General features: G+C 40.2%; 1 protein-coding gene across 1 annotated transcript; it reads right to left on the reverse strand.

Moving 5' to 3' along the window:
* Nucleotides 1-992: 992 nt before the first annotated feature.
* Nucleotides 993-3,424, reverse strand: NPY5R (neuropeptide Y receptor Y5). Its single transcript, XM_040237359.1, has one exon. It carries the CDS (start codon nucleotides 2,684-2,686, stop codon nucleotides 1,316-1,318), a length of 1,371 nt encoding a protein of 456 aa, XP_040093293.1. The 5' UTR covers nucleotides 2,687-3,424; the 3' UTR covers nucleotides 993-1,315.
* Nucleotides 3,425-12,553: the final 9,129 nt, after the last annotated feature.

The raw sequence follows: 12,553 nt of genomic DNA on the forward strand, positions 1-12,553 counted from the left end.
GCACAGACATTACTTTGCCTATGGTTTTTGAAGAAGTCATATACAGATGTGAGAGCTGACCCACACAGAAGGCTAAGTGCCAAAGAATTGATGCTTTCAAACTGTGATGCTGGTGAAGGTTCTTGAGAGTCCTTTGGACAGCAGGAGTTCTAACCAGTCAACCCTAAAGGAAATCAATCCTGAATATTCATTGGAAGGACTGATGCTGAAGCTGAACCATCAATACTTTGGACAAAGTACTTTGATACGAAGAGCTGACTCACTGGAAAAGCAAAACAAACACAACTCTTTCCCTGGTGCTGGGAAAGATTGAGGGCAGGTGGAGAAGGGGTCAACAGAGGATGAGATGGTCGGATGGAATCATTGACTCAATGGACATGAGTTTGAGCAAACCCCAGGAGATAGTGAAAGACAGGTAAGCCTGGCATGCAGCAGTCTATGGGGTTGCAAAGAGTTGGACATGACTTAGCAACTGAACAAAAACAAGGAAAATAATAAACTGATAACTTGAGCAATCATCAATGATAGGAAATAAATATTTTCCTGTGGAGGTTCCAAAACTGTACCCACTGTTGGCAATTAAATTTATGACTTAGGCCTATATCCAAGGGGGAATTCCCTAGTGACTTAGCAATAAAGAATCCACCTGCCAATGCAGGAGATGGGGTTCCATCCATGGGTTGGGAAGATTCCCTGGAGAACGAAATAGCAACCCATCCAGTATTCTTGTGTGGGAAATCCCATGGACAGAGGAGCATGCAGTCTCAAAGAGTCAGACATGACTCAGTGACTAAACAAGAACAACAACATATATCTGTCATTTAGTTATGGTTTTCTGGGCATACTGAAAGTTTTCTGTATTTTCAGAAGTAAAATATTAAGAAATCTGTGAAGTAAAAGTGAAGACTAATAGATATTTCTCATATTTGAAATTAAATGTCTTAGGAAGAATAAGATTTTTTTTTCTACTTAAAATTTTGAACAACAAATGCTGAGATGGTTAAATACAATTTTTATTTTAAGCAAGAACTTACAATTCATTGGTTTACAGACAAGCTGAAATAGAAGGTAATATCACTACTCTTTAAAATGAAATTACAGACTGGATTGACAATGACTTTATACAACTAAATGAATTTATCTTACATAACACATTAAAATTATCTTCTATATATTATGAACTGACATCCAAATCCACAGCTCTTATACATAAACTCCACATGTTAACAGAATTTGTTGATTTTAAATACATAGTTACTATGAATATATTTTAGGTGATCACCACACTTTTTTTCTCCTTAGTAAACACTGAGAATTATGACATATGCAGACAGTGTATAAGAGACCTTAAGTCGGCTTTGATCCCATTATTAAGAAATCCATACAGAATTGGATTAAGACAACAGGACATCATGCCTAGCAAGTGACATATGCAATACACCAACTTGAAATGTCTGTTTGAGATCAGGTTATCATTAAAATCGGTCACCACGTGGAAAAGGTGTAGAGGCATCCAGCTCACCGCAAACACTAGTATCAAGATAGTCAGTCTGTAGAAAACACTTCGAGACCTCTTTTTAATTCTCATGATAGACTGGTTTACTCTCATTTCATGAACATCTGAATTTTCTTCCGGTTTCACCTCAAAGCAGGTGGGCACCCCTGGTATGAACTTACTGGATGAAGGGAGCGGACTCTTCCTGGAGCCCGTGTGCTCCAGAAGCCTTCCGGGGCGGTTCTCCAGAGGCGGCCTGGCTGGGGCGGGCAGCACACAGGCCGTCTTCTTGCTGTACCGCCTTCTGTGCTTCCTGATGAATGAGTAGCTCCACTTCTGGCTGCTGGGGAGCTTCACTTGGGGCCCACTCTTTTGGGAAGGATGGAGCGTTAAGTCGATCATCTCCTTTTCTTCCAGTTGGTTTTCTTTGCTGGACAATCCACAGCTTATACTCCTGCAGACACTGGTATGACTTACAGTCAGACAAACTAACGGCAGAATATACTGAACAAGCAATAAACAGATAGTGAAAGCAATTCGATATGCATCAGATGGCCATGACTCGACACATAGATACCTGTTGCTCAGCAATGCCGAGCCAAAGGTCTCCTGAAGTTCCACGAGGCTGTGAAACACTGGGAGAGGAGAACACATTGCAAAACCCAGTGTCCAGACAGTGGCGATCAGGAAATAGCCATGGTTAGCCGTTAAATGATTAGATACAGGATGTTTTATCATATGATACCTGACAATGGCGATGGATATTAAAATTAAAGTGGATACCAGAACCGTCACACACTGAAGGAAGGGCATAAGGTGACACATGACCCTGCCAAACATCCACTGATCCAGCAAGACCGAGGTCAGTGTGAAAGGTGAGCAGAACAGCACAACCAAGATGTCAGAGAAGGCCAGGTTCCCTATGAGGAAGTTGACTGTAGTCTTCTGATTTCTCTTCCTCATGAGAGCCATCAAAATAAGTAGATTCCCCATAAAACCAAGAAGACTTACAAGTGTATAGAGTCCAATCAAAAAATACTGCAAGTCATCAACACTGCTTTTATAGTCATCCCAGACTGGGAAATCAGAGTTCTGAAGAGCAGCAGTATTGTTCTCACCAGCAAATGTTTTATTATAATAATCCTTGAACTCTGAATCCATATTATACTCCTGCTTGGAATAGAAAGACATTAGTTAGGAACAAAAAAAAAAAAAATTCATGACAACTATAAATTAATCCTTTGAGAAGGAAACAAAATTTTACCATTTTCTCTTGTTACCTTATTAATTTACTAAGAAAGGTTAGTGAAGTCTTTACCTGGCACCAAGTACCGTGCAAATATCAGCCATAACATTTATAGTAAGTTTAAATCTTTCATCATCATTTCTATGATGTATTGACTCATGTTAAAATAGTAGACAAAAAAAAAGTAGACCTTTTTTTTCACTTATGTAGGAAAAATGTAAGGGAAAGAAAAGGAAAATGTGGATAAGAACTTCAAGATATCTAATTATAATAGCTAATTAATACTTTGTCTAGTGGAGATACATGTTGTAGTCATATCTTAGACATTTCTTTCTATCCTACATCAATCAAGGTCAAACTTGAAAGTAACCTACCCTAAACTATTCCTTGATCTATTCAATTGGATGTGATCTCCTTTGAATCCCCAATTATTTCTGTTTATAGAATTTGAGACTATATGACACAATTTGCTTTGCACTGCAAGTATAATAAAAAACCAGTTTATCTTATTTATGTATAAGCAATGGGAAAGCAGAAACTGTCCTTTACTCACTGTGATATCGACCATAAAACATGGCACAGTAACTTCATCATGGCACTGTTAAGTACATATATGTGGGAAAATGAAAAATTCAAACCAGAGTCTAATATCCCAAATATACCAAGTTCATAAAATCTTCAGATTTGAGCTTCTCAAGTGTAGATACACTATCATAGGACCTACATGTACAGAGTAGGCACTCAGTAAATGTTTATGTGAACACAATCTTGACAGCAAAATCATCCTGTGATCAATTCTCAGTTCTCTGAGACCTGCAGATTATGGTGAATTAGACCACTTGACTGTATATATATGCTGGTATATTTAAAAACAAAATTTACTTGTTTATTTTTTAATTTAAAAATTGAAAATATATTTCAGCCTTAAAAACACTGAGTAAATTCATTTTGTTTAAGGAAGATATTATAGCATAAAGAAGTGATACTAATATGCTGCTGCTGTTGCTGTTGCTGCCAAGTCACATCAGTCGTGTCCGACTCTGTGCGGCCCCATAGACGGCAGCCCACCAGGCTCCCCCGTCCCTGGAATTCTCCAGGCAAGAACACTGGAGTGGGTTGCCATTTCCTTCTCCAATGCATGAAAGTGAAAAGTGAAAGTGAAGTCGCTCAGTCATATCCGACTCTTAGCGACACCATGGACTGTAGCCTACTAGGCTCTTCTGTCCATGGGATTCTCCAGGCAAGAGTACTGGAGTGAGTTGCCATTGCCTTCTCCAGATACTAATATAACATATAAATTTTGTCACCTCAGGGATATTAATAATATTAATACCACAATGATATTACTTATTTACTGTTACATATTACAGATTTTATATTATTGTCTAATGAAGTACACAATTGCTTATAATATATCAAGAAGAGGCAAAAGGAAAACCTTCTTCCCTTTAAAAAAGCAAGTGCTTCCCATTTTTTTCTAAACAAGAATATCCTATAGAATACTCAGGATAGCAACAGTTAGTTAATTCTGATGAGTATACCTTGTAACAGAGATCCTGATATAGATAGACAGATATATATATATATATATGGAGATATATGGAGATACATATATCTTAAAAAATCAGCATAATCAATCTATTTCTAGATCTATAGTTGGGTAATTATGTTTAAAACTATAAAAATACATATATATTTAAATTAATAGTAAACAATTATCTCCTATTTATAAGGGATATATAGATCCTGGGCCAATAAATTTCCAAAGGGCAAATCTTACTGTGCACATACATTTGTCATAAATAACTTTTCAAGTATACATAGAGCAATTTTCAAATAGCATGATATAAGCATTGTTGTACTATGAGAAACTTAAAAGTTTTTTTCACAACTTCTATAACAGATCCTACATTATTAAATTTCTGAAGGCCAGTTGCATTCCTTTAAAGTGAGACATCACTCAATCATGTCCGACTCTTTGTCCATGGAATTCTCCAGGCCAGAATACTGGAGTGGGTTGTCTTCCCTTCTCCAGGGGATCTTCCCAACCCAGGGATCAAACCCAGGTCTCCCACATTGCAGGCGGATCCTTTACCAGACAAGCCACCAGGGAAGCCCCTTTTAAAGATAAATGAATTCAAAAATTCAGGATCTTATTCATTTATTCTTAGGTATTAATCAATAATTTACGCTGATATTGTCTCAAGTTGAAAAAGATAACTGGTAAGTACGATAATGACTCACCTGGCTTACTGAATCATCCCACTCATCATATTCCCAGTCAATGTGTTTCCTACCACTCCCCTGGACAGGTCCATAAGCTTTTAATCAGAGCAGCCTGGATTGGCCTTCCTGCCTCATTTCCTGAGCTCCAGTGACCCCCTGGCTCCATCTGGCTTCTTCTCTATCCTATTTACACTATGTACACTCACAGTCTGTAAGGCTGCTTGTTACTATGATTCCTTTATACTCAGCTGTTCTTCTCTGGATTCACTTTTTGAAAACAGTCCTTTTTAGTTGAACAGCAGTAGCTACTGATTGTCCCCGCTGTGACCCAGGCAAAGACAGAAGAGAAACTGGACAGTATACTCCATAATGGCTTTGTGTTTTCTGGGGACATGTAATTGTAGGGTAAAACGTCTTGAGAGTAAAAATTACTGTCCCAAATGTGAAGTAAGCGGAGAAGCAGCACTTATTGGTGATGACAGAAGACTGTGGCGTGAGTCTAAAATTCAGACTGCCTCCAGTGCATGGTCAGGTCTCTCTGTGAGACTCTGATGGAGAAAAGGGAAAATGTCTTAATTATTTTCATGATTTGAATGATGCTTAATAGAGTATGTTGTACATAGTAGATGCTAAATAAACATGTTACTTAATCAAATGACAAAAGTAGTTTAATTTTCTCAGCTTTAAAATAACAGAAATGAGTCACCCTGGAAACATGGACAAATTTAGCATAGAGTATGACTATATGTGTATATGTGTGTGTGTGTGTGCTTAGTTATGTCTGACTCTTTGCAACCCCATGGACTGTAAACCACCAGACTCCTCTGCCCATGGAATTTTCCAGGCAAGAATACTGGAGCAGGTTGCCATTTTCTCTTTCACAGAATCTTTCCCAACTCAGAGATGGAACCTGGGTCTCTTGCATTGCAGGCAGATTCTTTACCATCTGAGCCATGGTTCTAGTATATGTGTATATATAAACATACATGCATACATATATGTACATATGTATAAACATGTTATATCTATACAATGTATACAATAATATATGTATATATTCATGTATTGAATATACATGGACATATTAATACATATTAATATATTGAATATTGAATGTCTACTTATATTCTATATTCATATATATTTAATACTCAATGTATGAATATATAGAATATTGAATATATATGCATATATGTATGTATGTCTATTTACATATACACATATATTAGAACCATTGAAATTAGACAAGGTTTCAAAAGGCCCCAAAATGAAATGAAGAGTACCTACATAGACAATTGTGATAATTTACCATGTTTCAACTTTAAATTATGATCAGGCCTCATTATAAAATGTGTCCACTTTATTTCACTTATAGTGTGTTTTTACAAACTGAAGGTTTGTGGCAACCCTGCATAGAACAAGTACATCAGCATCATTTCTCCAACAGCACATACTTACTTTGTGTCTCGGTGCCACATTCAGTAATTCTCTCGATAGTTCGAATTTTTCATGACTACTTGTTATTTTGATCTGTGGTCAGTGATTGTTGATGTACCATTGTAATTGCTTTGGGACACCATGAACTGTATCCATATAAGATGCGACTTAATCCACACACATTGTGTCTGTTTTGACTGCTCCACTATCTGTTCCCCCACCTCTCCCCCTCTCCTTAGGCCTCCCTACTCTCTGAGACACAACAATATTGAAATTAGGCCAGTTGTTAATTCTACAATGGCCTCTAAGCATTCAACTGAAAAGAAGAGTTTCAAGTCTTTCACTTTAAATCAAAAGCTAGAAACAATTAAGCTTAGTAGGCAAGGCATGTCAAAAGCCCAGATAGGCTGAAAGCTATGTTTCTTGTGCCAAACTTGTAAACGCAAAGGAGTTCTTGAAGGAAATTTAAAGTGCTACTACAGTTAATACATGCTGCTGCTGCTAAGTTGCCTCAGTCGTGCCCGACTCTGTGCGACTCCATAGCGGCAGCCCACCAGGCTCCCCCGTCCCTGGGATTCTCCAGGCACGAAAGTTAATACATGAATGATTAGTAAAGAAACTGCCTTATTGTAGATGCAGAGGAAGCTTTAATGGTCTGGATAAAAGTTCAAACCAGTGACATTCCCTTAAACCAAACCCAATCCAGACCAAGGCTCTAACTCTCTCCAATTCTGTCAAGGCTAAGAGAGGTGAGGAAGCTGCAGAAGAGTCTAAAGCTAGCAGAGATTGGTTCATGAGGTTTAAGAAAAGAAGCCTTCTCTATAACCTCAAAGTGCAAGGGGAAGCATCTAGTACTGATGTAGAAGCTGCAGCAAGTAACCCAGAAGATCTAGCTCATAAAAATAATGCAGGTGGTTACAATGAACAGGTTTTCAATGTAAACAAAACAGTCTTATACTGGAAGAAGATGCCCTCTAGGATTTCCATAGCTAGAGAGGACAAGTCAGTACCTGGCTCCAAAGCTTCAAAGGACAGGCTGACTCTCTTGTTAAGGGCTAATGTTCTAGTGACTTTAAATTGAGCCAATTAATGTTTATTATTCAGAGAATACTGGGGCCCTTAAGAATTCTGCTCAGTCTATTCTGTCAGTGCTTAATAAATGGAACAACAAAACATGTCTATTGAAAACATGGCCTACCAAATTTTTTAAGCCTGCTGTTGAAATCTACTGCTCAGAAAAAAAAAAAAAAAGTTCCTATCAAAATATCACTGCACATTGACAATAGAACTGGTCACCCAGAAGGCTGATGAGATGTAAGAGAATTCATGTTTTTTCCATGCCTGCTAACATGACATCCATTCTGCAGCCCATGGATCAAAGAGTAATTTCAACTTTCAAGTTTTATTACTTAAGATAAAGAATTTTGTAAAGCTATAGCTGCCATAGATAATGATTTCTCTGATGGATTTGGGCAAAGTCAATTGAAAAACTTCTAAAAGGTATTCATCATTCTAGATACCATTAAGAATATTTGTGATTTATGAGGACAGTCCACATGTCAATATGAACAGGAGTTGGGAAGAAGTTGATTTCAACCATCATGATGACTAGGAGGAGTCAAGACTTCAGTGGAGGAGGTAACTGCACCTGTGGTGGAAACAGCAAGCGAAGCCTGAAGAACTAACTGAATTGTTACAATCTCATGATAAAACTTTAAGGGGTAAGGAGTTGCTTCTTATGAATGAGCAAAGGAAGTGGTTTCTCAAAATGGAATCTTCTCCCAGTGAAAATGCTGTGAAGTTGTTGAAATGACAACAAAGGATTTAGAATATGACGTAACTTTAGTTGATAAAACAGCAGCACGGCTTGAGAGGACTGACTCCAACTTTGAAAGGAGTTCTACTGCAGGTAAAATACTATTGAACAGCATTGTTTGCTACAGAGAAATCACTCCTAAAAGATACGATTAATGGGACAAACTTCATACTTTAAAAAACTGTCACAGCCACCCCAACCTTCTGCAACCATCACTCCCCTGATCAGTCAGCAGCCACCAACACTGAGGTAAGACCCTTTACAGCAAAAAAATCTATGACTCACTGAAGGCTCAGATGATAGCTTTTTTTTTTTTTTTTAGCAATAATGGATTTTTAATTAAGGTATGTACATTGCTTTGGGGCTCCCCGGATGGTGCTAGAGGTCAAGACTTGCCTGCCAATGCAGGAGGCATAATAAGAGACACTGGGTTCGGAAGATCCCCTGGAGAAGGGCATGGCAACCCACTCCAGTATTCTCTGTCCATGGGATTCTATCCATGGAATTCTCCATGAGGCCCTTGGGATTCTGTTCATGGGATTCTCCATGGGGTTTGGAGAATCCCACGGACAGAAGAGCCTGGTAGGCTATAGTCCATGGGCTTGCAAAGAGTCAGACACAGCTGAAGCTACCTAGCATGCATGCATGCACTTTGTTTTATTAGACATAATATTATTGCATGCTTAATAGACTATAGTGTAAACATAAATTTTATATACACTGGAAAATGAAACTCATGTGACTTGCCTTGTTGTAATGGTCTGGAACCAAGTCTGCAATATGTCTGAGGTTTGCCCCAAAATATCTTCATTGATAAAGGCTATCACATAAGAACACAAACCTGAAAAGGTAAAAAATATTTACAACATTTACACTTAAATGAAAAAGAAGTACATCAGGTTGTATGGTTGGTGGCTGGTACAATTCTATTATAATATATGCACATAAATATTGAACTCATTAAATAAGGAAAAAACCACTCTGTCATAAAAATGTCATCCTGAATATTAACTGGACATGACAAAACTGAAGGCAACACTTCTATCCTTCTCTAAAAGACACTGATTTACACATAATTTAAAAGGGAGGCCTTTTTTGTTAATGAATAGCTAAGAGAGATCAGTTGTTCCTTTATTCATTCAACCAGCATTTATTGAATATCTAATATGCTACGTGCTTTGCCAGGCTGTGGCAAAAGAAAGATAACTGATACAAGGTATGATGTGAAGAATATTCTGAGAGATAAATTAAAGGTCTCTGATGAGTTGTTGCAGACTACAATTGTCTCATACACCAAAGGCCCTCGATGGATGATGAATAAATGAAAGAAAGGCATTCTCCTGATGTCTTTTTTCACTACAGCTTGAACACGTATTTCTGGGGAATCCTATGAATATTTACTTGTACCTACTGATAGATTATCTTTTTTCCCTTATGCTTTCTCTCACCTCACATTCATTCATTCATTCACCATTCATTTATTCATTTTATTTTGCTGTGACTATGTAGTTAAACTTTCTGTGCTCTTCCTGTAGCCCCACTCCACCCCAAGTACACACATAACACCAACGATCATGCTCGACACTAAAGGAACCTTCTGTAAATTTTTTCTTGGATGGATAACTTCTCACAACTAAATAATGGATATTGCAAATGAGAGAAGGGGCCAAAGAGGGAATGTTAAACTTTCTTTCAAAGTGTCTCCTTGTAGCCTGGGAACATTTTGCACATCAGGAAAACTCTCTCTAATAAGATTCAAGTCTTCTGTTTCTTTACTTGAAAAATTTATACCATAGGAATAACTTTAAAATGAAAGGTGAAAAAACAAAGAGGGTTTCTTTCCTTAAACTTACCCCCTAATTTCTCTTACTTCCTGAAAAACACAATAAACAAGCCTATAATAGAAATGGAAATATCTTTAATAACAATCTGCTTTTCAACAAGTGTTGTAATGAATGTGTACAATTTTATGCAGCATAAATATTTTACAGATAATAAAAATAATATTAAATGTGAACTTCTCTTCATCTTAGATCACTAGAGAAATTATGAAATAAAGAATGTTTTTAAAATGAAATATTATTTAGAAGAAATCCGATATTGACTGTGTGAAACCTTTTGTGGTGCATAATTTTTGTTCACTTTTTTACACCTGGTTTTAACCCCCCTCCTCCGCTCAGAATTCCCAGGCTGAAACATCAAACTTTTATCCTCAGCGTAACAAGTTAAATAAACAAAAGTTCCTGGTCCAACTGTGGTGACGTTTTTTAAAAAGCAGTATCTTGTAAAGACACTGTAATTTTGTTATCTTGTAATCGTTTATAAAAATTGATCTATATGTGACACCAAGACTTATGGAATCTTGTGAATAGACTTTCAGTATTTTAATAGTTCTTAAAAAGAATGGGAGGAGCTGCATGGAACTCAGAGGACATAGAGGACTGAGCTTATACATTTAAATAGGTCGCTTTGCTGTGATCTTTTCCTGCCTTATGGAAATACACATCTTTCTTCTCAAAAAGGTTACTAATCACACAAAATAATAAAATATGTGCAATTGTTTCCCCTCTAGCAATGATAAAATATCACCTGTTGCCCACTTTGCTGTGATCCTGGGACAATGGCTATGTTTCACGTTCTCAAATATCCCCATGATCTACTTCTAAAGCCAGAATCTGGCAAAATGTGAATTGTAAAGAAATACTGTTCCGGTCAGCTGATAAACGCGCAGGCACAAGCCACCCTCTCTCCCCATTTCTAACATCAGTTTCTTTTCTCTTGAGAAATCTGAAATTTAAAATTGCATTTGGGAGGCAAATTTCGCTGAGTGCGCCTTAGGTGATTTCCACGGTCTCCCAGCAAAGGTCCGCAAGCTCGGGGATGAACTCCCAGCCTCAGAACTCGAGGCTCTGGGACGTGTCGGGATACCTGCCCCCGGAGCTCAGACCCGGGCGCACCGCTGCGGGGTTCCGGGCGTCAGCGGGCGGCGCTGCAGATGGTCGGCGCCCCGGGCCCCCGCCTGGAGCCCCCCGGAATCCCAGCTCCGAATTTGCCGGGCTTCCCCGGGCTCGCCCTCTCAGGGAGCCGCGTCCTCCCTGCACCAGTGCCCGCAGGACCCTAGACACGCTCTTCCCGCTCAGCTCTGCTCACCCACGCCCCGGCCCCCGGACTCGCACGGAAGCGCCGCTGAATCCTTCCCTCTCCCTCCGCGCCCCGGAGGCGCCCGCTCCCAGCCCGGACCCCTGATTTCAAGCCCGGCCCTACGGGTACCTAAGGGCGCCTCGGCTCCCGGGATCGCGGCTGTTCCTGCTCCCGGCGGCGGCAGGGACTGGGGCCGCCAGAGTAAGGGACCGCTCCCGCCGAGCTCCCCGGCCCTGCTCCCCGAACCCGATCGGGGCGCCCCCTACCTTCCGATTGGTGGGGGAGAGGAGGCACCTCGTCTCCCGGGTAGGGCCCGCCAAGGCTGTGCAAGGAGGTGGGCTCGGGGCCGCCGTGGGCGCAGCAGCGCCGTAGCTCGGGCTCCCCGGGCACTCTTCAAGGCCCAGGTTTTCTCCTTGCTCGAAAACAGAAAAATAATAAAAACCCAAAGCAAGCAGAGCGCCTGTCTTTCTCGCACCTTCCACAGTGAGGCGGGGAGGCGTCTGGGCGGGGGTCGCCTAACCTTCCCGGGCGCGGGGTTGCGAAGGCACCCGGCGGAGCGGGGCCGGCTTCCTCCCCGCGCGGCGCGGGCGGCGCGTGGGCGCCAGGCGGGGAGGCTGCCGCCGAACCCTCGCTTCCACGGGCTGCGCCTGGCAGCTACAGACGACGGGGAGGGAAAGAGTTGTCATAGGTTAAAAAGACCAAACAAAACTTGTCCTCCGTGTCTGCTCAACGTGATTTCCGTCCTGAAGAAGTCCAAATCTGTATCCATCCCGTAGGTTTGCCTTATTTTTGGTTATCAGTTGTCAGGAGCCTATGGTTTCTCTGTGTGAGAGGGTGTGTGTGGGTGTGGATGGGTGGATGAGAGAGAGAGAGAGAAATTAGGGATGAACCGGTAATAAACCCCTGTGTCCCTATTCTTTAAAGTAAAAGTCTTTTCTTTTAGGCTACCGGGTCTCTGAGTTTCTAAGGCTGCTTCAGAGCTAATAATTAGGAATGTGAAGATGTAGAAATAAAGAATAGCTGTTGGACTGGGGAACTGGTAACAATTTAGAATAAATGGACCACGTGGCGGAATCATTAGGTCCCTGAAAGATACAGGCAAAGGGCCGACACATTCCCGGGTTGTTTTTATAGGAAGCAGATCTCCACTAGATGAAAATTTATGACCGTAAGAATATAGACGCTGGACTGT

Source organism: Oryx dammah, unplaced genomic scaffold (assembly GCF_014754425.2).
Source record: "Oryx dammah isolate SB20612 unplaced genomic scaffold, SCBI_Odam_1.1 HiC_scaffold_3, whole genome shotgun sequence".
NCBI classification, from domain to species: domain Eukaryota; kingdom Metazoa; phylum Chordata; class Mammalia; order Artiodactyla; family Bovidae; genus Oryx; species Oryx dammah.

Bases quoted from the DNA above. Each gene is read 5' to 3' on its own strand.
- NPY5R (XM_040237359.1), bottom strand. From the start codon at position 2,686: ATGTCTTTCTATTCCAAGCAGGAGTATAATATGGATTCAGAGTTCAAG.